At 55.8% G+C, this 22,996-nt stretch overlaps 1 protein-coding gene and 1 pseudogene across 1 annotated transcript in view; one reads left to right on the forward strand and one right to left on the reverse strand.

Moving 5' to 3' along the window:
• QRICH2 (glutamine rich 2) overlaps nt 1–20,727 on the forward strand; it is a 33,987-nt gene extending 13,260 nt beyond the window's left edge. Inside the window, exons 4-22 of the mRNA XM_072746561.1 lie at nt 4,145–5,342; nt 6,285–6,738; nt 6,976–7,913; nt 8,574–9,512; nt 10,119–10,204; nt 10,715–10,812; nt 11,481–11,595; nt 13,496–13,750; nt 14,692–14,814; nt 14,898–14,972; nt 15,190–15,354; nt 15,440–15,561; nt 16,068–16,133; nt 16,412–16,513; nt 17,188–17,391; nt 17,765–17,912; nt 18,303–18,390; nt 19,156–19,290; nt 20,504–20,727. Coding sequence (XP_072602662.1) covers nt 4,145–5,342; nt 6,285–6,738; nt 6,976–7,913; nt 8,574–9,512; nt 10,119–10,204; nt 10,715–10,812; nt 11,481–11,595; nt 13,496–13,750; nt 14,692–14,814; nt 14,898–14,972; nt 15,190–15,354; nt 15,440–15,561; nt 16,068–16,133; nt 16,412–16,513; nt 17,188–17,391; nt 17,765–17,912; nt 18,303–18,390; nt 19,156–19,290; nt 20,504–20,691 — 5,499 coding nt within the window. The 3' untranslated portion in view covers nt 20,692–20,727. The remainder of the gene's footprint in view (nt 1–4,144; nt 5,343–6,284; nt 6,739–6,975; nt 7,914–8,573; nt 9,513–10,118; nt 10,205–10,714; nt 10,813–11,480; nt 11,596–13,495; nt 13,751–14,691; nt 14,815–14,897; nt 14,973–15,189; nt 15,355–15,439; nt 15,562–16,067; nt 16,134–16,411; nt 16,514–17,187; nt 17,392–17,764; nt 17,913–18,302; nt 18,391–19,155; nt 19,291–20,503) is intronic.
• On the reverse strand, nt 833–2,143 carry LOC112920629 (cytosolic 5'-nucleotidase 3A-like; annotated as a pseudogene).
• Nucleotides 20,728–22,996: the final 2,269 nt, after the last annotated feature.

A 22,996-nucleotide genomic window follows, 5' to 3' on the forward strand; every position in this document is an offset into this window, starting at 1 on the left:
CTACATTGGAGGTAGGGGTTGAACTCACAATCCTGAAATTGAGAGTCCCATGCTCCATCAACTGAGCCAGCCAGGCAGTGCCCCCAGCTCTCTTTTGATTATTTGCATTTATTATTTTTCTATCCTTTTACTTTTTACCTGTTTCTTTCTTTGACTCTAACATAGATCTCTTATAGACAGCATATAGTTGGATCATGTGTGGGTTTTGTTTTTTGGTTTTGTTTGTTTTTCATTTCATGTTTATTATCTGTGCTTCTCTATAGAACATTTTGTAATGATTAGTAACGTGGATACCAACAGTTTTTTAAAACACCAAGTGCTAATGTTTTATGGTAGATATGGTAGATTTATGTTCCTAAAACAAAATATCACACATAATACAATATCGGGAGATGATTATGCCATCAGCATAATTCACCTAAATTATAAAAGGAACAAAACTTAAAATCACGCACATTTCACCATTTCATAAAACTTCTTACTTCTACAAACTTTACCAGTATTAAAAAGGCCCTAAAAACATAAACTACAAAATTCATTTTGGAAAAGTTAGAGGAGTTATTTTTTAATATTTTGACTTTAAGGTTTGTTTTGAGGCTTTTAAAAAAATTTTAAAATCTGTTAAAAAATATGGTGAGGAGTGTATTGAGAGAAGTGGAGAAAAAGGACCTTACAGGTCCTTTTTTGTGTTTGAAGTTACTTCAGTAATGCAGAGGAAAACTTCTTCAAGGGCAAGAATATATTACAAATAAGAGTTTTTGAGCAAGACAAATGGACAAGCAGTTCTTGCATCAATTGTATCCACAGGGAAGAGGTCTTAAAGAATGCTTATCTACAGAATCTTCTGTAAGACAGTGTTGGCTACCTCCAATGATTCATCTTTTACTAAAATAATATCATAAGAGTCCATGTACTTTTTTTGGTAAAAGCTCCTTTACACTGTCATTTGGTATCCAGTTTCCAGAATGTGTTCAACATTGGCTAGTCCATCTGCCATTCTCAAGCCTCCTTAGGAGTCTCCCAGCAGAATTGTGTTGTTACCGTCTTATAGTTGATTGAGATGTTCTCTGTTGCTCAGAGCCCCACCATATCTGTTAAATTCATGAATTAGTCCTCCTTTAAGTCCTTTGAACACTCCTTTTTCATCAAAATCCACGAAGTTGGTCATGACTCTGACGTTTGGATGATCAACTCTAGCTTGAGGGATACTTCCTCTAGTACATCATGGATACCAGCTGAAAATGTGAACCTGGGGAGACTGTTGTTGGAGTTTACCGACAACATTCTCGTGTCCTTCCCTGAACATACATCAGATTCTGCCACAGTTTCTTTCAGTTTAGCTTCTGGTAGAGCTTGTTCAACAAGCAAACCTTGTGATTTAGGGTACCTTTCAACCATACAAGGGTACTTCTCAGGCAGCCTGGGTGGCTCAGCGGTTTAGCACTGCCTTTAGCCCAGGGCCTGATCCTGGAATCCTGGGATCGAGTCCCACATGGGGCTCCCTGCACTGAGCCTGCTTCTCCCTCTGCCTGTGTCTCTGCCTCTCTCTTTCTCTCTCTGTCTCTCATGAATAATTTTTTTTTTTATAAAAAGGGTACTTCTCTTCTATCGTAGGAAAAGGATCAATTTTAATAGCATAGTCTTTTTCCTTTACTTGCAGTAACTCTGACCTCGATCTGTAACCAGCTTATTATTGTCAATATTATGACATGTTGGGCATCTTTTCCCTTTGTAGGAAAATCTACTTAGTGTCGTATTGAAGTCTATGACTATCTGAAAGGTGGCAGGTCCTTCTTGGATAAAACTTCAGATAATTTCTTCTCTTATAGAGTTTGATGTAAACTGAACTTTTTTTGAAATTCTGACCTCATTTTCACACGTACATCAGATTCTTGATTAGTCACTTCTTGGTTATTCAACTGTCCTTAAAGGCACTCCAAGTTCTTCTGTTCTTAAATTTGTCCTAGAACAACAGCATAGTCAGTAAGCAACATCCAGAGATGCAGGGCTTGGATACAGGCATCTCAATGATCTTGGGCTTCTGCCTCATGTTTCTCTTCAAGGTGAATATGTGCTGGGCCAGCCCCACTCCTGCCACCGGGACACACATGCTGGTGCTTCCTACCGTGTCCTCCCTGACCATGGCTGCCAGTCCATGCAGAGGGTCTCATGTGCCTCCAGGCCTCAAAAGAAAGGGTTGCACACAGTGAGTGTGGGCCCCCTGGATCATGTTTCTAAATCCATTCTGCAAATCCCCATCTTCTGATTGGAGTGTTTAATTACTGATAAAGTAGGTTTATATCTTCCATTTGTTATTTTCTATATGTCTTCTGTCTTATCTGTTCCTCCATTCCTCAACTTCATCTCTTTTGTGTTAAGTAAGTGTATTCTAGTGTACCATTTTAATTCACTTGTTTCTTTTATGGTATATTTTGTTTGGTTATTTTTTTAGTGGGTCCATAGCAATGTTCAGTGTAGAGCTGATTATTCTCCACTTTTGAGGCAACACCTTTCTGAGTACTCTCCCCTGAATTGAGTTTTTTCCAAACTGGCTGATAGAAACAGGCACTGTTCCCAGCCCCATGAGAGTCTGGGCACTGTTCCCTCCAGCCTTGCAGATGGCTCTTTTCCCAACCTTGGGTAGTTTCCTCACATATACATGCTGATCATTTCTGTGCTGACTACCCAAAGAGGACCCTCTACAGATCTCTGAGTCCTCTCTATGTATATCTCCATGGTTTTTCTTTTTTATGATTTATTTATCTATTTGAGAGAGAGAAAGTGAACATGAGTCAGGGAAGAGGCAGAGGGAGAGGGAGAGAGAATCCTCAAGCTGACTCCTCTCCCCTGAGCACGGATCCTGACATGGGGCTCGATCCCAGTACTCTGAGATCATGGCCTGAGCCAAAATCAAGAGTCAGATGCTCAGCCAACTGAGCCACCAGGCACCCCTGTGCAACTCCTTTCTTTCTGATACTCTGTCCTATGATCTACCTCTAGTTGCTTCAGTCTCTCTGCATGCTCGTGTTTGTCCCAACTCAGACCCTTTCCAGGGGCACTGCAGCCTGGAAACTCTATTGAGACAGTAAGCTGAGACAACCACAGGGCTCACTTAGTTTGTCTCTCCATCTTTCAGGGGGTGTGAGCTTTCATTAGCTGATATCCAGTATTTAGAAAACCACCATTTCATAGCTATTGTTGCTTTTGGTTCTTGGGTTTTGGTTACAAACAGGAGGGTAAATCCCATCCCTGTTCTTCCATTTGGGCTGGAAATGGAAATGGTCCATAATCTTTTTTTTAACAGATCCTTGGTATTCTATATGGGCATGCCCCCTATATATATCAGTCCCCTATTGATAACCTATTTTCATAAACAGAATTGCAGACTCTACATATATCCTGGCAGTCCTTTGTAAAAATCCATAGGGAAAATCTTATCTATAGAATTTCTGGATCCAAGAGTTTGTGCATTTACATTTTGGATATATGGTTTACTTGCCCTGCAGTGATACTTTTACCATCAGCAGTGGGCCGATGATAGGGCAGACTTTATATTTTAAACTTAATAAATTACTCATGTCCTTTATGTGTAGACCCAGCAATAGTTGAGTAGATCACTTGTATAGTGTTTTCCACTGCCTTTTACGAGGAGAAATAACTTTTATTTTATTTTATTTTATTTTATTTTATTTTATTTTATTTTATTTTATTTTATTTTATTTTATTTTATTTTATTTTATTTTATTTTATTATTCATGACAGATACAGAGAGAGAGAGAGAGAGGCAGAGACACAGGCAGAGGGAGAAGCAGGCTCCATGCAGGGAGCCTGACGTGGGATCTATCCTGGGTCTCCAGGATCATACCTCAGGCTGAAGGTGGCGCCAAACCGCTGGCCATCGGGGGTGCCCAGAAATAACATATTATTATGCCATTTGCAAATGCGCAGATTTTCAAAGCTTTGGAGATCTATCCTTCAAGAATGTCAAAGCCTTTGTGCCCAGCTTAGTTTTGGGGACCAGAGGTGTTTCTCTCCAAAAGCCCTAAGTCATCCTAGTCAGATGTCCCAGATTTTCTTCCCTTCATGGCTTATGCTGAGTCCTTTCTACTTGTAGTTACTGACTTCATTCTTCCTCTTCAACCAGGGCTCAGAGACAACAACAGGCCTTCCTAAACGCAGACCACACACTTCCATAACATCAAATGATGGAATTCAAAGTGGAGTCTCCATCAAGCACTCAAGTGCTGACCCGGCTTTGGATACTGCCAGTGGCTATGGCTCAGATCGGACCTTATCAGGAATCAGTGGTACAGGTTACCCCTCTGAGGGGGTTACCAGGGAACGAAGCAGAGGTGCCTCTGCTACTGCATTCCCTGGTAGAGAACATCCAAGGGCCCGTGATGAAGCTGGCCTGGCAAAGCCCCATCACCCGTCTATGTCCCAATTCAGAAAAGAGTCAGATCGTCGTAGGATGAGAGAGCCTCAGCTGCACAGCTTAGCACACCTAAGAAAAGATGAACGAGAGGCATACCCTGGTCCAGTTCAACAGGACTTATCCTCAGCTTCTGTGGCCAGAGACTGGCATCATCCTGTATACCCAGATCAGCATGGGGGGGTGTCTGTAAGCCAGGGTCACATTTATTCAAGGCCAGATCAGCATGGATTAGGACCACTTGGCATGGATCAGCTTCCATTGCTCCAACCTAGCACTTACCCACATGGTGTGGTACCCCACAGCATGGGTCAGCTTGGTGTGATGCCACCTGGAATGGATGAGCAGGGCTTGGTACTACCTGGCATGGATCAGCAGCGTGGTATGGTGCCACCATTGGCACCTGGCACAGATCAGCAAAGATTGGAACTACCTAGTACAGGTCAGCCTGGTATGGTTCCACTTAGCACATATCAGCATGGTGCAATACCTCCTGGCGCAGACCAACAGTCTGGTGTGGATCAGCATGGATTGGTACCCTTTAGCATAGATCAGCATGGATTTTTAGTATCTGCCACGGATCAACAAGGAATGGATCAACGTGGATTGGTTCCATATCTTACAGATCAACGTGGTTTGGTATCACCTGGTTTGATGCAAGTTGCTGCAGATCAGCAAGGTTTTGTACAGTCCGGTTTGGAAACATCTGGGTTCATTCAACCTGGTACAGAGCAGCATGATGTAATCCAGCCAGGGGCAGATCCACGTGGTTTGGTACCAACTGGTACAGATCAGACTGCTTTGGCCCGACCTGGTACAGGTCAGCGTGGTTTGGTTCAGGCTGGTGCAGATCAGCTTGGTTTGGTGCAGCCTGGTGCAGATCAACGTGATTTGGTGCAGCCTGAAGCAAGTCAGCCTGGTTTGGTGCCGCCTGTTGCAGGTCGGCCTAGTACAAGTCAGCCTGGTTTGGTGCCACCTGTTGCAGGTCAGCCTAGTACAAGTCAGCCTGGTTTGGTGCCACCTATTGCAGGTCGGCCTAGTACCAGTCAGCCTGGTTTGGTGCCACCTGTTGCAGGTCGGCCTAGCACAAGTCAGCCTGGTTTGGTGCCACCTATTGCAGGTCGGCCTAGTGTAAGTCAGCCTGGTTTGGTGCAGCCTATTGTAGATCAAAGTGGTTTGGTCCAGCCTGGTGCTTATCTACCTGATTGGGTACAACCTGGTCCATATCCCAGTGGCTTGGGACAGCCTGTTGCATATCCATTTGGCTTAGTACAGCCTGATGTATATCCATTTGGTTTGGTCCAGCCTAGTGCAGTTCAGCCTAGTTTGATGCCATCTGGAATGGGTCAGCAAGATTTAGACCAACTTACAATGGGTCAGAATGTTTTGAGGCAGCTGGAAATGGATCAACATGGTTTGCTCCAACCTGGAATGGATCAGCGTGGTTTGGTTCAACCTGGGGCAGGTCAGCCCAGTTTGGTGCAGCCTGTTGCAAGTCAGCGTGGTTTGGTCCAACCTGGAATAGATCAGTATGATTCAGTCCAACTTGGAATGGATCAGCGTGGTTTGGTGCAGCCTGGTGCAGGTCAGCCTAGTTTGGTCCAGCCTGGTGCAGGTCAGCCTGGTGCAGGTCAGCCTGGTGTGATCCAGCCTGGAATGGACCAGTACAGTTTAGTCCAACCTGGTACAGGTCAGCCTAGTTTGATCCAACCTGGTGGCCAGCCTGGTTTGGTCCAACCTGCAATGGATCAGTATGGTTTAGTGCAACCTGGTATAGCTCAGCGTGGTTTGGATCAGCATGGTTTGATGCAACCTGGTGCAGGTCAGCGTGGTTTGGTCCAACTTGGTGAAGGTCAGCATGGTTTGGTGCAACCTGGAATGGATCAGCGTGGTTTGGTGCAACCTGGAATGGATCAGCATGGTTTGGTGCAACCTGGAATGGATCAGCGTGGTTTGGTGCAACCTGGTGTAGGTCAGCCTGGTTTGGTGCAACCTGCAATGGATCAGCGTGGTTTGGTGCAACCTGGAATGGATCAGCGTGGTTTGGTGCAACCTGAAATGGATCAGCGTGGTTTGGTGCAACCTGGTACAGCTCAGCCTGGTTTGGTCCAACCTGCAATGGATCAGCGTGGTTTGGTCCAACCTGGAATGGACCAGCGTGGTTTGGTGCAACCTGGTGCAGGTCAGCCTGGTTTGGTGCAATCTGGAATGGACCAGCGTGGTTTGGTGCAACCTGGTGCAGGTCAGCCTGGTTTGGTGCAACCTGGAATGGACCAGCGTGGTTTGGTGCAACCTAGAATGGATCAGCATAGTTTGGTGCAACCTGGTACAGGTCAGCGTGGTTTGGTCCAACCTGCAATGGACCAGCGTGGTTTGGTGCAACCTGGTGCAGGTCAGCCTGGTTTGGTCCAACCTGCAATGGATCAGCCTGGTTTGGTCCAACCTGGGATGGATCAGCGTGGTTTGGTGCAACCTGATGCAGGTCAGCCTGGTTTGGTCCAACCTGGAATGGATCAGCATGGTTTGGTGCAACCTGATGCCAGTCAGCCTGGTTTGGTCCAACCTGCAATGGATCAGCGTGGTTTGGTGCAACCTGATGCCAGTCAGCCTGGTTTGGTCCAACCTGCAATGGATCAGCGTGGTTTGGTGCAACCTAGTGCAGGTCAGCCTGGTTTGGTGCAGCCTGGAACAGATCAGCGTGGTTTGGTCCAACGTGGTGTAGCTCAGCCTGGTTTGGTGCAACCTGGTGCAGGTCAGCCTGGTTTGGTGCAGCCTGGAACAGATCAGCGTGGTTTGGTCCAACGTGGTGTAGCTCAGCCTGGTTTGGTGCAACCTGGTGCAGGTCAGCCTGGTTTGGTGCAGCCTGGAACAGATCAGCGTGGTTTGGTCCAACGTGGTGTAGCTCAGCCTGGTTTGGTGCAACGTGGTGCAGGTCAGCCTGGTTTGGTGCAGCCTGGAACAGATCAGCGTGGTTTGGTGCAGCCTGGTGGAGGTCAGCCTGGAATGGATCAGCGTGGCTTGGTGCAGCCTGGTATAGCTCAGCCTGGTTTGGCCCAACATGGTGCAGGTCAGCCTGGTTTGGTGCAACGTGGTGCAGGTCAGCCTGGTTTGATCCAACCTGCAATGGATCAGCGTGGCTTGGTGCAGCCTGGTGCAGGTCGGCCTGGTTTGGTCCAACCTGCAATGGATCAGCGTGGTTTGGTGCAACCTGGTACAGGTCAGCCTGGTTTGGTGCAACGTGGTGCAGGTCAGCCTGGTTTGGTCCAACCTGCAATGGACCAGCGTGTTTTGGTGCAACCTGATGCCAGTCAGCCTGGTTTGGTCCAACCTGTAATGGATCAGCGTGGTTTGGTACAACGTGGTGCAGGTCAGCCTGGTTTGGTGCAGCCTGGAACAGATCAGCGTGGTTTGGTGCAGCCTGGTGCAGGTCAGCCTGGTTTGGTCCAACCTGGAATGGAACAGCATGGCTTGGTGCAGCCTGGTACAGCTCAGCGTGGTTTGGTCCAACGTGGTGTAGCTCAGCCTGGTTTGGTGCAACGTGGTGCAGGTCAGCCTGGTTTGGTCCAACCTGCAATGGATCAGCACGGTTTGATGCAGCCTGGTACAGCTCAGCCTGCTTTGGTCCAACCTGGTGCAGGTCAGCCTGCTTTGGTCAGACCTGGTATGGATCAGCGTGGTTTGGTCCAACCTGGAGCAGGCCAGCCTGCTTTAGTCAGACCTGGAATGGATCAGCGTGGTTTGGTGCAACTTCGTCCAGGTCAGCCTCGTTTGATCCAACCCGAAATGGATCAACATGGTTTGGTCCAACGTGGTGTAGCTCGGCCTGGTTTGGTGCAACCTGGTGCAGGTCAGCCTGGTTTGGTCCAACCTAGAATGGATCAGCGTGGGTTGGTACAACCTGGCACAGATCAGCCTGGTTTGGTTCAGCCTGGTTTGGTTCAGCCTGGTGTAGGGCAGCCTGGTTTGGTGCAGCTTGGTGCAGGTGGTTTGGTGCAACGTGGAGTGGATCAGCATGGTTTAGTACAGGCTGGCACAGATCCACGTGGCTTTTTTCAACCTGGCACATATCCTCCTGGCTTGGTTCAACCCAGTGCATATCCACCCAGTTTGGTACAGCCCGGTGCATACCTGCCTGGTTTAGTACAGCCTGGTGCCTATCCACGTGGTTTGGTTCCACCTGGTGCCTATCCTCGTGGTTTGGCCCAACCTGGTACATATCCACATGGCTTTATGCAGCCTAGTGTTGATCAGCGTCGTTTGGTTCAGCCTGGAATTGATCAGCGTGGCTTGAGGCGATCTGGTACAGAACAACAAGACTTGATACCACCAGGCACAGAGCTTCATGGCTCTCCAACAGTCCACCCAGAGTTTCCAAGATTTGTATCACCACATCCATATCAGCATGGTGTAATACCTCCTGGCAGATATCAATATGGTCAGGTGTCACCTCTCCTAGCCGAGCAAGGTTTAGTATCAGCAGGTATTGGCCAAGGTTTACCAGAAACTTACCAGCAAGGTTTGATACATCCTGGCGCAGACCAGCGTGGCCCAACACCATTAAGCACTCGTGCGGGATCTGTACACCTAGATGAACAGCATTTGACATCACTTGGCCCAGATCAGCATGGCCAGGTACAACCAGGTACAGAGCAGCATGACCATGCATACTCCATCCCAGAATCCCGTGACCTAATGTATCCTCCTGGCCTTCGTGACTCAGGTGTCCCAGGGGTAGATCAGCACGTCCAGGTCAGTTTGGATCCAAAACAAATATATACCGTGGACCAACCTGGGATTTCTGTCCAGACTAGTCCAGGCCAGGAAGCCACCTCTGCCAGGAGTACGGACTATCTGAACAACCTCTACCTAGTCTCATCAGAAAAGAGTGATTTCCAGAGCGAAAGACACGATTCACTGGATAAACTGGCTCCTAGCTTCCCCATGGCGGTGGAGACATTTCGTCTGATGGGAGAGATCATTGGCCTCTATGTGGAGCTCAAGGAGAACATGAAAGAGCTAAATGAGGAAAAGGCTGGCCAGACGGATTTGGAGAAGATACAGTACCTGCTGGCGCTCATGGGTGGGTTCCACTCGTGCACAGGAGGGACCACTGTCTGGGTATTAATCATCCTCAACTGGTGGCCGAGCTTCTTCCTGAGTCACTGCAAATAGCATGTCCCTTCTTAGCCATTCTGGGCTCCACTATAGCCTCTGGGGTCCCAAAGATGGAGCAAAACCAGGTGGAGCGAAGTTGCCTCAGGAGAGGAGGGAGGCAGTTCTGGGGCCCTGTCTGACCGCAGCTGAGCCCAGTTGAGGACAGTGGGCCGGGGGCAGCAGCAGCACTGGGGCTGGGTGGGGAGGGAGGGAGCGGAGAGGCTAAAGAACTCGACTTCACCATTGTCCACGGGCCCAGAGAATAATTAAGATCTGAGAGATGGGTGGAAAGCGGGTGGATGGGTCAGCAATCTCAAAGCCCTTTTGGATAGTAAGCATTCAGTGGATTTTTTTTTGATAGGGTAAGGACACTCCTCTTTCCTTTCTTCCTGTTCCCTCTCTTCGGTCACCAGGAAGAGCGGGAGCGGGTCCTGCCGCTCACTGGAGTAGCTTCACTGTGGGGGCCAGGAGTGGGGATTGGGGGCCCGCTGGAGATCTGACCCTTTTGATTATCAGCCTCCATTTTTCATAGTCAAAAAGAGCATACCCCCTGACCTGCAGGAACAGCTGAAGACTCTCAAGTCCTTAACCAAAGAAATTCGACAGGAAAAAGCAAAAGTAAGTAAGGGAGGGTCCACCCACTTTGCCTCCAATGCCAGTAATCCTACTCTCCATTTGTATCTCGGTGGCTCCCATGGTCCTTGCACCCATATTAATGCATCTCCTTGGGTCTTTACCAACCTGTGAGGTAGGAAATTCTCCTCAGGTATCATCATGTTCCTTTCCTGGATCTAAAGCCTGATGCTCAAAGCTGTCAAGATCTAGCCAACAAGGAGGCCAGTGCCCCTTTCATTCCATGTGGCCATTTCCAACAGAGCCCACTGGTGCTGCAGCAGCCTTGGAGCTGAGTGTGTGGGACTCTCTGGGGCCAGGGGTCATGGCAAGGGGCCCCTGGATCTTCAGTTGTTTTCCTGATTCTAGCTGGCCGCACCCACGGGCTGGATGGATGTCCAGAAGGGACATACGGACAAAGGGTTGGATTAGGACTAGGATTTGAGAAGGGGGCACATGTGCAGAAGGCGAAGAACTCAAGCCTACCTGACCTTCCTCTTCCTTTGGGGTTTATAGCTGGACAGGATGCAGAGGATCCTGGAAGGCGATGGGGAGCAAGAAATAGGAAAAGAGATGAAGGATGGCCAGCTGAGCTTGCAGCTGGGAATCCTCAGGTAAAATGCCCCTGCCAAGGGCAGCTCATGTCCAGGTGTCGCATACTTCTAGCCAAGGAGGTGACGGCAGGCCGTCGGTTCACTCACAGCCTGAACTGCTCCCGTCTCTGATATGTCTTTCAGGGTGTCCATATGTAGTTTAAGTTGCTGGTAGAAGTTTTTGTTGGTTTTGAAGATTTTATTTATTCATGAGAGACACACAGACAGAGGCAGAGGCATAGGCAGAGGGAGAAGATGGCTCCATGCAGGAGCCTGATGCAGGACTCGATCCCAGGACCCCGGGATCACACCCTGAGCCAAAGGCAGATGCTTAACCTCCAGCCACCCAGGTGCCCCACTGGTCGAAGTTTTTCTAAGTTCTTAAAACAGCTCAGCACCAGGGCTTGGAAGGAAAGAAGTCTCTGTCCCTGGTTGGAGGCTGGAGACCATCTGCCAGAGCCCCTCAGAGCCCTCTCCCTGTGGGGCTCACCGTGTAGAAACCTCTCAGTCTAGCACGTGGGCACTCACTTCCTGAACAATCAGCACCTGGGACTCCCCGGACAGAGCCTGCCGTGGGGTGGGGCAAGGATCTGATGCGGGAGGCGCGTCATCCTCTGTACATGCTGGGGCAGGTGGGCCTGGGCCCTGGAGAGGGGTGGGGGCCAGGCTCTCTTCTGCACACCCCTCAGAGTCACCGTGGCTGACATTGAGAAGGAACTGGCTGAGCTGAGGGAGAGCCAAGAGCGGGGCAAGGTCAGCATGGAACATTCGGTGTCCGAAGCCTCCCTCTACCTGCAGGACCAGGTGAGGATTCTCTCTTCAGCCGTGGGAACCAGGGCTCTTCTCTGGGTCCGCCCTGGAGGATGGGGCTCCTAGACTCTTAAGTGACATACAATTTGCAAATATTTTCTCCCATTCTGTGGGTTGTCTTTCCAGTCTCTTGATAGTGTCTGCCTTTAAGATTGATTGATTGACACGAGAGAGCACGGCAGAGGGAGGAGCAGAGGGAGAGGGAGAAGCAGACTCCCTGCTGAGCAGGGAGCCCGATGTGGGGCTCAGTCCCAGGACCCTGAAATCCGAAATTAAGAGTCAGACACTTCACCAACTGAGCCCCCCAGGCGCCCCCATAGTGTCTGCCTTTAAACCCTGAGTGATGCGGACCTGGGTCACCCCCAGAATGTTCCCCTTGAAGAGTGTCTGGACCAGGAACAGCCCTCTGAGTGCTTGCAGAAGGATCAGACAGAAAAAGCCACTGGGCCAAGGGGACTCTGGTCAGGAGCCCCTCAGTGACAGAATCCCCATTCTGGGCCACTCCCATGTTTGCCAGCACGCTGGCGTGTACCATTCCCCGACCCCAAAGCCAACAGTCCAGTGTGGGGCTTGAGGGGCAGCAGATTATGTGTCCAAGAGTCACCTGTCATTCCAAAAACAGTGTCTAAGCTTAGCAACCTCCAGGGCGGCCCCGGGGGCCACACTCAGGGGGAAGCCACTCCCTACTGGGCAGGCCTGGGCTCCTGCCACAGCCTCTTGGAGGCAGCATCAGCCTCCACACTGCCAATCCTCCGGCCTCCTCTGCCTCCTAGGTCTGAGCACGCTGCTGCATTCCCGAGCCGCTCCTCTTGCTGGGACGCTCTTGCCAGGGGCTCTACGTATTCTTCCCAGCTCCACTGCAACGCCCATAGTCTGTGGAGGCGACTTCCTCTCTTCTAGAGAGAACTAATCTATCCTTTTCATCCCAGGGCCCTCTGACATGCTCCTAGGGGCTCTTCTGGGAGCAAGCTGGAGTCTCACTGAGCTCAAGCGAAAGGGAGCTTGGTTGAAAGTGCATAGGTAGGGGAATGCGGGCTGGAAAGGGGGAGCTTCCAGGCCAAGGGCACAGTCTGGCCAGGGCCGCCCCTTGTCTGTCTTTCCGTGTCTGGTTCCACGCACACCTGTCCCTCTGTGTCCCTGTCCTTACCCACCTCTCTCCAGCACCTCCTTGTCTCCCTTCCGCCGCGCTCCTTGCCAGCTTTCCTTTCCTCTCACGCGTGGCCCACAGTGGCTGCCCAGGCCCTGCCGCGTCACACACTTCCAAGAGAGGGACTTCGGTTGGCCCAGCCCCTCTCTGAGCCACGCGAGAGGTCACACGGCTGTGGGACTGGCTGCCCCTAAACCGGGTGCCGACCCTGGGACCAGTCACTTGTGGTGACCCCCTCAGGACTGTGGGAAACAGAAGAGGGCAGGAGAGCCAACGGAAGGCATCCATTGTCACCTAGAGCGTGAGAGCGTGAACGGAAGTAGCACCCATCCCCCTGACTTCCTGTTACTCACCTGCTGGGTGAGGACAGCGCATGTGTGAGCCCACCCCTCCCGTCCCCAGGGCCTGGAGCTGTGTCTGAGTGTCGTCAGGCTCCTCTGTCTGTGAGCTGACCAGCCGACATCACCGCTCTAGGGTTTAGCTAGAGACGTATCCTCACGCTGAATCAGTGAGCTAGCTGGAGAAAGGTCTGGAAGCCTCCATCCTGCAAGGGTTTTATTCAGCATCAAGGCTCCACTCCCTGAAAACTGTTCACTATTTAACGGCCAGGCACTGGGCACCTCCTCCATGCCCCATGTTCTGTGAGGTGCTGAGGGATGCAGCAACTCCCCGAATTACTGACAGTGTGGACAGAACGTGGCCATGCCTCACTCACTGCCCTGCCCCTGCCTTCTTGCCCGCACCCAGCTGGACAAGCTCAGGACGATCATCGAGAGCATGCTGGCCTCGTCTTCCACGCTGCTGTCCATGAGCATGGCTCCTTCCAAGACCTTGGCGACCTTGGTACCTGGCCAGATTGACCCTGAGGCCACCTGCCCGGCCTGCAGCCTGGACCTGAGCCATCAGGTCAGCACGCTGGTGCAGCGCTACGAGCAGCTCCAGGACATGGTCAACAATCTGGCTGCCTCCCGGCCCTCCAAGAAAGCCAAGCTCCAGAGCCAGGTGATTCCCACCGGCTTCCCTCCTGGTGTGGCCACATGTGCCCCTCAGTGGGAAGCCACAGCCCAGAGGCCCACAGAACAGAGAGTGGCTCATAGAGCTTTCCATGGTGGAAAAGTCCCTGGTCCTTTCCCTGGGTCACAGCAGGGGCAGCAATAGAGCTAGCTCTGGGGACAGGAGACTATGGGGAAGAGCTGGCTCCATGCAGGTGGGACGTCATGGCTGGCTGAGTGGTGGAACAGTGCATCCATGGGCCCCTGGGGGGACGGGCAGAGCTTTAGGGTTCATTGACTCCCCTTCATGCCAGCCTTCCAACCCCCTTCTTGATTCCCCACCAAAGGGCAGGCTTGCTGGGGGAGGTTGGGGCAGGGAGAGTCACAAGTCCCTGAGTCCTGCCTCTTGGACTCGAGTTGAGATCCAGCCCAGGGCAGGTGGGGATGCCATAGCCCACATCCCAGCTCTCAGGAGCCACAGGGTCCCTCACCATTCTGGAGCCTCAGTGGCCTCTTCTGGTCACCCCCACTGGCGGGCCAGGTCCTCAGAGCTACACCATGGGGAGGTGGGACACTGAAGTTCACATCCCATTGGGTGGACACAGAGCAGAGAGCCTCCTCACTGTCAGGGGGAATTGTGGTGAGCCAGAATGGGGGCCAAAGTTGGCTTACCTGCTGGGTGATTTTTTTTAAGGTTTTATTTATTTGAGCAAGAGAGAGAGAGCACATGAGCAGGGGCAGAGGTAGAGGGAGAAGCAGACTCCCCGCTGAGCAAGGAGCCCAATGTGGGGCTCTATCCCAGGATCCTGGGGTCATGACCTGAGCCGAAGGCAGACGCTTCACCTACTGAACCCCCAGGGGCCTCTAGGTGATGTTTTAAGGACTGATTTATCAGGACAGCAGTGCGGCCCAGTGGCTCCAGGGAGCCTGCCTTTGTGCCCTCTGCCACAGGACGAAGAGCTGCTGGGCCACGTCCAGAGTGCCATCCTGCAGGTGCAGGGCGACTGCGAGAAGCTCAACATCACCACCAGCAACCTCATCGAAGACCATCGGCAGAAGCAGAAGGACATTGACGTGAGGGGCCCACACGGGCAGCAGCAGCGGGGCCGGGGCCTTTACTCCCCTGCTCCTCATTCTCTGCTCCCCCTGCCTCCCAGTTGCTGTACCACGGTCTAGAGAAGCTCGAGAAAGAAAAGGCCAACAGGGAGCACCTGGAAATGGAGATTGATGTGGTAAAGGGCCAGGCCCAGGAGAGCCACCCTGTGTCCCACGGGGTCTCTCTGGTCATTCTTTGGAAGGCCAGGAGTGGAGGGGAGCCCATGGGGGAGCTCAGTGTCTGGGGTTGACATATCAGGGCAGTGGGGTCCCTCCACGGCTCCCTCCCACCTGGGGGGCCCCCTCCACGGCTCCCTCCCATCTGGGGGGCCCCCCTCCTCTCTTTCCGGGCAGAAAGCTGATAAGAGCGCCCTGGCGGCCAAAGTGAGCCGCGTCCAGTTCGATGCCACCACGGAGCAGCTGAACCACATGATGCAGGAGCTGGTGGCCAAGATGAGCGGGCAGGAGCAGGACTGGCAGAAAATGCTGGACAAGCTGCTGGCGGAGATGGACAGCAAGGTGGGGGCGGCCGGCGGCGCTCCCCTGGGTGCCCCCCGCGGCCCCGCCCCCCCTCACGGTCGCGGCCCCGCCCCCGCCCCCGCAGCTGGACCGCCTGGAGCTGGACCCGGTGAAGCGGGCGCTGGAGGACCGCTGGCAGGCCCTGCGGCGGCAGCTCAAAGAGCGCTCCCCGCTCTACCAGGCGGACGAGGCTGCGGCCATGCGCAGGTGGGGCTCGGCCTGGGCGGGGGCCTGGGGGGCCCTGGCGCCGGTGGGCCCCGGGGCGATGGCTGGGCCCCCTGGACCGTCCCCCAGCTGAGTGACAGACTCCGGGAGCTCGGCAAGCTCCTCCAGCGCAGGCCGGTCCCTCCCAGGGCGCGGAGGGCCGTGCTCCGGGTCGCTGTGCTCCTGGGGGGCCGCGGGCGGGAACCCCGGGATTTCCACTACTGGCCGCCAGGGGGCCCCCGAGGCTCACGCAGGGCACCCGTCGGGGGCCCTTTGCAACCCCGCTGGCTTGGGGTCAGGACGCGGCAGGGAGGTGCTGGGTGGGTGCCCCGAAGCCTGGGCGCAGGAGCCAGGGTGCTCCCAGGGCGTGGGGCCCGCCACCCTGATGAGCTGAGCTCCCAGCCGCCGGCCTGCCAGGCCTGCCAGGGCCTTCCGCGCTCTCCACCTCTCCCACCTCTGGGCAGACCCCCTGGGCAGGGCGCTCACCCTGTCTGTCCCTCTCCTCACAGGCAGCTCTTGGCACATTTCCACTGCCTCTCCTGTGACCGTCCCCTGGAGACGCCTGTGACCGGACAGTGAGTGCCCACACCTGGCCAGCCCCAGCTGGTGGCCACAAGGGGGGCGGGCACAGCAGGGCTGTATCTCCCCCATTCCCTACCTGCCTCCAGCAGTGTCCTTCCTTGTCGCCTCTCCCACGGGCTGCCTGCTGGGCCCTCTGTCCGTCCTTCCCTCCGCCACGGCCTGGACGGGAAGCCGCCTCGGGCACGCGGACTGTGGAGTGCTGTGGAGTGCACGCATTTGGGAATGCGATGTCTCACTCTCCAACCCTCCTCTTCTCTCTGTCCCCACCCAGAATTATCCCTGTGATGCCCGTGGGCCCGGGCCTGCCTGGGCACCGTTCCATCCGCCCCTACACCATCTTCGAACTGGAGCAGGTCCGGCAGCAGAGCCGCAGGTACGGGGCAGCAGGGTCTTGTGCAGGGCTTTGCAGGGGAGGGCCAGTGTGGAGGGCTCCTCCTCCTGGCTGGGCAGTGGGGGGCAGGGAGTGATTTCTGGGCTAGCCCCCCAGGCCCAGTGTTTCCCAGGAAGAGGTAGCACAAAGACTTAGTAGTCACCTGCCTTTGAGTCCCTGCTGGGGGTCCTGCTGGGACATTGCCGAGGGTGCTGGCTGTCTGGGGGAGCTCCTCTTTACCTCCTCACAGCCCCCAGATGCTTCAGCATTCTCAGCAACCCCAGCATGGGAGGAAGGGGTGGTCTGACATCAGCCAGCCGGAGAGTGGGCTCAGTGACTGTGCAGGGAGAAGGTCCTCCCCGTCGGGCTCCTGCCCCCCTCCCCTCTGCACTTCCATCTCCCAAGGATGGGGGTTCAGCAGTAAGGATGGTTTCAAACTGCGCTTTGGAGCCCTCGGGGTTCCAGGTGGCAAGGCTAGGTGCACAGGGCTTCTCCCCATTTGGCGCTTCTGCGCTGCCCCATCTGTGGTCCCTCAGGGTGCTATGGGAAGGGCTCCTCCTGCCCACCCACGGTCCTGTTTAAAAAGGCACAGATAAAGGGGTAGAGTGAGCCGGGGTCTGCGTGCGGGCTCAGGCTGGTGTGGCCACCTTACCCCTCTGTCTACCTGCACCCCACAGCCTAAAGCTGGGCAGTGCTGCCTTCCCTCGGGGTGACCTGGCGCACCTGGAGCGGAGCGTGGGGCGCCTGCGCACAATGCACTCCAAGATGCTGATGGACATAGAGAAGGTGCAGATCCACTTTGGAGGCTCGGTCAAGGCCAGCAGCCAGATGATCCGTGAGCTGCTGCAGGCACAGTGTCTGAGCTCCCCCTGCTACAAACGGTAGGACCACACAGCCTGGGCCCCTGGCCTTGGGGCTCAGCTTCCCTCCACCCACAGCCCTGTGAATGTCTCATCCACCCCTGGGGAAAGGCCTGCCAAAGAGGGAGGCAGGGGGAGAGAGAGCGCGTGTGTGTCTGTGTGAAAGAGAGACAAAGGATGGGCAGGGGCAGGGGCGAAGGAGGGTGTTGGTGGTCTTCAGGATGGTCCGCAGGGTGGTTCCTCTGCCCGCTCCTTCACCTGCTCCTCCCCCTTGCTCCGCCCCGGCTCGCAGAGACCCCCGAGACAGCTGCCCCATCCCTGGCTGGCCGGCCCCCGCCGCAGGTGTGTCCCAGGTCACCCCAGCCATCCTCTCTGAACCACATCCTCCCCTCAGGGTGCCAGAAACGGCTGACTACACGTACTCGAGCGTGCCTCGGCGCTGCGGGGGCAGCCACACGCTCACCTACCCCTACCGCCGCAACCGCCTGCAGCACCTGTCCCAGGGCCTGTACCCCACCGAGGAGGTCCAGATCGCCATGAAGGTGGGGGGTGCTGCCTGCAGTGAAGAGAGAGGGCCCTGACATGACCCCACATTCTTGAGTCATTCTGGAAAAACCATGCAAGTCACCAGAAGGGCGGGTGACCAGCCCTCTGCTGAAACAGTTGCAGTTAAAGCCTCTGGTTCCTACACTTTGTTGGGGAGAACGCCATCCTGGCCACCTGCCCATCTAGCACGAGCACCCCCACCACGGGCCCTCCCTCCACCCTGGCGCTGCCGGAGCCTGGGGGAGGGTTCTGAGCACCATTTGGTTTTGGGAGTCAAGAGAGGGCATGACTCAGGGCCCCCCCCACCCCCCCGGGCCTCGTGGAGGAAGGACCGGAGGGCAAGCTCTAGGCGCCACAAAGTAACAGATGTGCCCCCACCTCCACAGCATGACGAAGTGGATATCTTGGGTCTGGATGGACATATTTACAAGGGACGGATGGATACAAGGTTACCGGGCATCCTGAGCAAAGACAGTGAGTGTCCGGGTGGCCCAGAGACGCTTCCCAGAGACTCTTCCGGCGTCTTGCTCAGGAGTCCCTGGCAGTCTGTTCAGCTCCTAGAAGGCCATGGGGCTCCTGGGCCCTGGGTGCCTTCTTCCCCCACTACCTCCCTGATTCCAAACATTCAGGGCTTTGAACGCCCCAGGTCAGTGTTTGCAGGTTGGGGACAGCTGTCCAGCCTCAGTGGATGAGCGGGGATGTCACGGCCACGTCCTTCTCGCCACCTTCCTTCTCATGCGGCCTCACTGGCTTGCCTGCCTCAGCCTGTGTTCCCTCCACCAGGGCCGAGTCCTACTCCTTCAAAACTCAAAATGCCCCTCCTGAGCCCCCTGCCACTGGGTTAATTTGCCAGCCCCCTGCGGCCACCCCCAGTTAGCCAGACCTGCGGTGCCCTGTTTGTCCCTTCCTGCCTGGTCTTAGAGCCATGTGCACCTGTCTAGTCGCCTCCCCTCCTGAACCAGGAGCCCACGTCACAACCGGTGCAGCACCAGGCCCAGGGCTGATGTGTGTTGGTCCTCAGGGGATATCTGAGTGGGTGGGAGGGCAGATGGATGGACGGACATGAGAATGAATGGGGTGCTTAGGAGAGGCGTATCCAGTAGTTCAGACTGGGAAGGACCCCAGCTGAGGCTGGCTGTGGCCAACTGCCCTGCAGCCCTCTCCCCATCCCCATGGGGCCCCCCAGAGCTCCCATTCGGGGTCTCGGGCCTGACCCTCTGCTTCACTGTCCCCTGCCAGCCTCTGTCTCTGGGATGCCAAAGCACAAGGCCAAGCAGTCCCGGCCCCACGTGCACCGGCAACAGTCCCTCAGCGACAACGGGCAGCTGCCCTCCCGGCCTCAGAGCGCTCAGATGCTGGCCGGCAGCACTTCAGGTAGCTTCCCTTTGGCTGGAGCAGCCTCCCGGGAGGTCTCACCACTGCCCCAGGCCTCTGCCCCTTGCCCCACTAGCCCCCTTTCCTGCCCATGGCTGGTCGGTGCCTTTATTTCCCTGGAGAGAGGAAGCGCCAGGGAGCTGAGAGACAAGATGGGAGGGAGAAGAGAGAAAATATGCATCTTTGCTGACTTCTTGATCTGCGCCAGGGCTGGGGGTTCGATGCCGTCACTGTGTCCATCTTCCAGGAGAGGGACTAGGGGCAGGGTGCCTGGTGGTCCCTCGAGGCCCTGTTCTCCCCTGAGGGGCTGAATCCTGTTGAAAGTCTGGGGGCTAAGGGCCCCCAGGGGTCCAGCCACACGTGGAGGGCAGAGAAGGATATTGGCCTGGAGCCAGGAGACCCGATCAGCTTCAAGTGACTCTGAGCAAGTCTCACCGCTCTCCAGGGGGGCCACCCCCTGCCCCGTCCCCGATGCCCTCCCCACCCACTCCATCTCCAGCACTCAGTGAGTGCCCTGAGGAAGCGGAAGCAGCGAAGTGATGGTGCTGGTCAGGGCACCTCACCTTAAATGAGGGTTCTCAGCAGCCAGGAGCTTTACACACATGAACCGATTTTAATCCTTATACCAGCATTACGAGGTAGGGACCACTGTGAGCCTCACTTACAGCTGAGAAAACTGAGGCACAGAGAAGTTAAGGTATTTGCCCAAGGTCACACAGCTGGGAAGCCAGCAGCAGTGGAGTTCCGCCCTAAGTTGTCTGCCTCCAGAACCTGTGCTGGCAACAGCACGTAGCAGGCTGGGATGGACGATCCAGTGGGGGCTGTGACTGTTTTCTTGGGGGTCCTCACCTTCCTGCCCTCTGGCACTCCACTATCTACTGTCAGGTGGAGCAGGAGAGGGAGAGAGGGCAGTTTCAGGAAAATGCCTGCACCTGTGGGTGGGCCCGCTGCCTCAGCAGTCCCTATACTATGGGAGGAAACCCTACTAAAGAGGCAGGCTCCTGGCCACTGGCACGGGGCTTGAGTATTTTTAACTCCCAGGCCTTGGAAAGGAGCTCTGCTTGGGAGCTCGCGTGAGGGCTTGCACTGCCCACCAGAGCCCTGGGGGGCCCCGCTCCCCTGGGCTTTGGGCATCTGGGGAGGACCCGGCGGGCTGCGGTGGGCGTGGGGGCTGGGGCAGAGCCACCTGAGCCCCCCACGGCCCCTCTCACAGCTCCTTCTCAGCCGCAGAAAGACAGGCCCGTGTCCTCCGAGGGGCACCTCTCTCAGCCCAGTGTGGCCCACCCGCCCAGCCCCAGCGAGATGGCCAACCTGCCCGCGGGGCCGGAGACGCACAGGGATGTGCCTCCTGGGGAGGAGCTCGAGGAGCCCACCCGGGGGCCGCGGTCCACTGCTCACTGAGCCCAGTTACTAATAAATGTTTAGGAAGAAGCTTGAGGCGGCGAGTGTTGTCTGGTCTTGGCTGGGGGAGATGGAGCGGGAGGGGAGGGGGCTCCGCCGGCCAGGCACCGCCAGGCCACCCCCAGGTCCAGGTGGCCGACCTTCTCTTGGAGAACAGGTGGGACTTGTAGCCTGAGGGTTAGACCATGACCCCGCCCCCCCAAAACAGACGAAGACGTCCTCCAAGGGCGCTGGGGCTTCGGGAGAAGCAGCAGAGGCCAGGCCCCAGATCTGGGAGCTGGCAGGGGTTGGGGGGTCAGGACCTGCTCTCACACCTGCCAGCTCTCTCCTGCTGTGCCCCTGACTGGGGCCCTGCCCTCCCATCTGGGGGGCCGGCCTAAAGGGTGGCCTGGCCAACTGGGACGTTCCGGACACAATGGGGTTCATGGAGTCCAGCCTTGAGCCCTCCCGTGAGGCAAAGGTGAGGCTGGCAGCCGCCTGCTGCTCGGCTGCTTCTGGCTCGGGCAGTGCCCAGCTCCTGGCATGACGTCCTGGGGGACCAGTGCCACCGGCCACCTGGGAAGGTTTCTGTTTGCAGCTAACCCTTGAGTGGCTGCTGCAGAGGCAGAGGGACTGACCAGGGGCTGCCGGGCCTAGGCCGGTTCCGGCTCCGCTCCTCGCTCCCCAGGAAGGTAGAGCAGAAGTGTGTGTTGAGGGGGGTTAGCCAGGTGACTGCCACTTGCCCAGTGGCCTCGAGGTCCAGCCTCTGTCCTGCTCCAGCCCCCTCAGTCCACTAGCACCAAACAGGCAAGAGGGCTGCCTGCTATCCAAAGTTCCTTGTGCGAAACGTCTTGGCAGGTTTGAGGGACAGAGCGAGGCCGGGGGGCTGGGCTCAGCAGGTATGGAAACTGTAAGGGTCCAGCCCCTGCGCCCAGCCGGACCCCCAGGGACAGGGGAGAAAAGCCTTCCCCCTGGGGCCTCTGGTGCCCTAGAAGCAGCTTTCCTGTCTTCAGGTCTGTTCTCACGGGGGCCCCACCCCCAGCCCCCATCTCCCTGACTTGGTAAAGGGGTGTCTGACACAAGAGGCCTGCTTTAAGGTGTGAGGGAACGGGGTGACAAATCACACAGGAAAGGAAAGTGTGGCAGGAAACTGCCCAGAAAGGGTTTCTCCCCAGTCCCATGTGGGCAAAGGAGGGTGGGGTTGGCTGGGGTGTCATGGGGTAGGGCAGGTGCTCCCCAGAGGGGGGGGGGGCTTCCCCCTACTTTCCCCACAGGCTGAGATCCCTCCATGTTCAGGCGATGACCCAGTGCTCTGGCTGGACGAGGGAGCAGCTGGAACCCTGGGGGCCCGGCAGGCACCTCTCACACCCCGTGCCCTGTGCTCCTCGAGCAGGGGCCAGAGCCAGGTCCAGCCCGCTGCTCCTGCTCGGGCTCCCTTGTCTCATCCTGCCTGAGAAATGTCAGCAGGTTGCTGGCTCCTCCGTGTCCCTGGCCTCGAATCCAAACTCACCAGCTCACAGGGAGGAGCAGGAGCAGGACAGCCCAGCCCTCCACGCCCGCGGAAGGACAGGGAGTGGAGGACATTCCCCAAGCGGCCCAGGCCAACCCCCATCCCTGCACCTGGGCCAGGCCCCCCAACCCCTCACCAGGTTGTGGTCCCAGTGTGGCCGCCCACGTCCCCTCCAGGGACTTCCCCTCGCAGCCCGGGAAAACACAGGTGGGCTGGCGGAGGGGGGAGGCCGGGAGGTGCCCCAGGGGTTTCCAACCAGGAAACAAAACTGAAAGGACTAACCCAGGCTCAAAGTAAGCCATCACATGCAGAGGGGCTGAGGGCAGCTGGGGGGCACCAGGGAAGCAAGCCTTCTGGGTTCAAGCAAGCCTTCTGGGCCTCCAGGCCCAACCCAGAGTAGGGTCCCTTAGGGTGCTCTGGCTGCTGAGGGAAAAAAAGCCCCGCCCACATGTTGAAGAGGTCTTGGGGTGCAGGGGGCTGCAAGGTAGCATCCCTCCTCCCCAGCAGGAGGCTGTAGGAATCCCAACCCCAAGGCCAGCCACCACCCCCTCCAGCCAGCACACAGGCTCCTCCTGCCTCACCTCCTCACTGCACTGCACGATCACCTGAGAAAGGGCCCCATTGGGTCAGGAATTACCAACACTGCCTCCGTTCTAATGGCTGGCGGCTGTGGGGAAGGTGGGAAGGGAAAGGCAGCCAGTCCCTCTGGGGACCCACCCTGTCTCTGTGGATCCTGGACAGCCTTGGCTGACCTCATGGGCACAGCCACTCAATATGCATTCAGGGACAGGCTACCCCCAAGAGAGGACAGGAACA

This window comes from Vulpes vulpes, chromosome 2 (genome assembly GCF_048418805.1).
Source record: "Vulpes vulpes isolate BD-2025 chromosome 2, VulVul3, whole genome shotgun sequence".
Lineage (NCBI taxonomy): Eukaryota > Metazoa > Chordata > Mammalia > Carnivora > Canidae > Vulpes > Vulpes vulpes.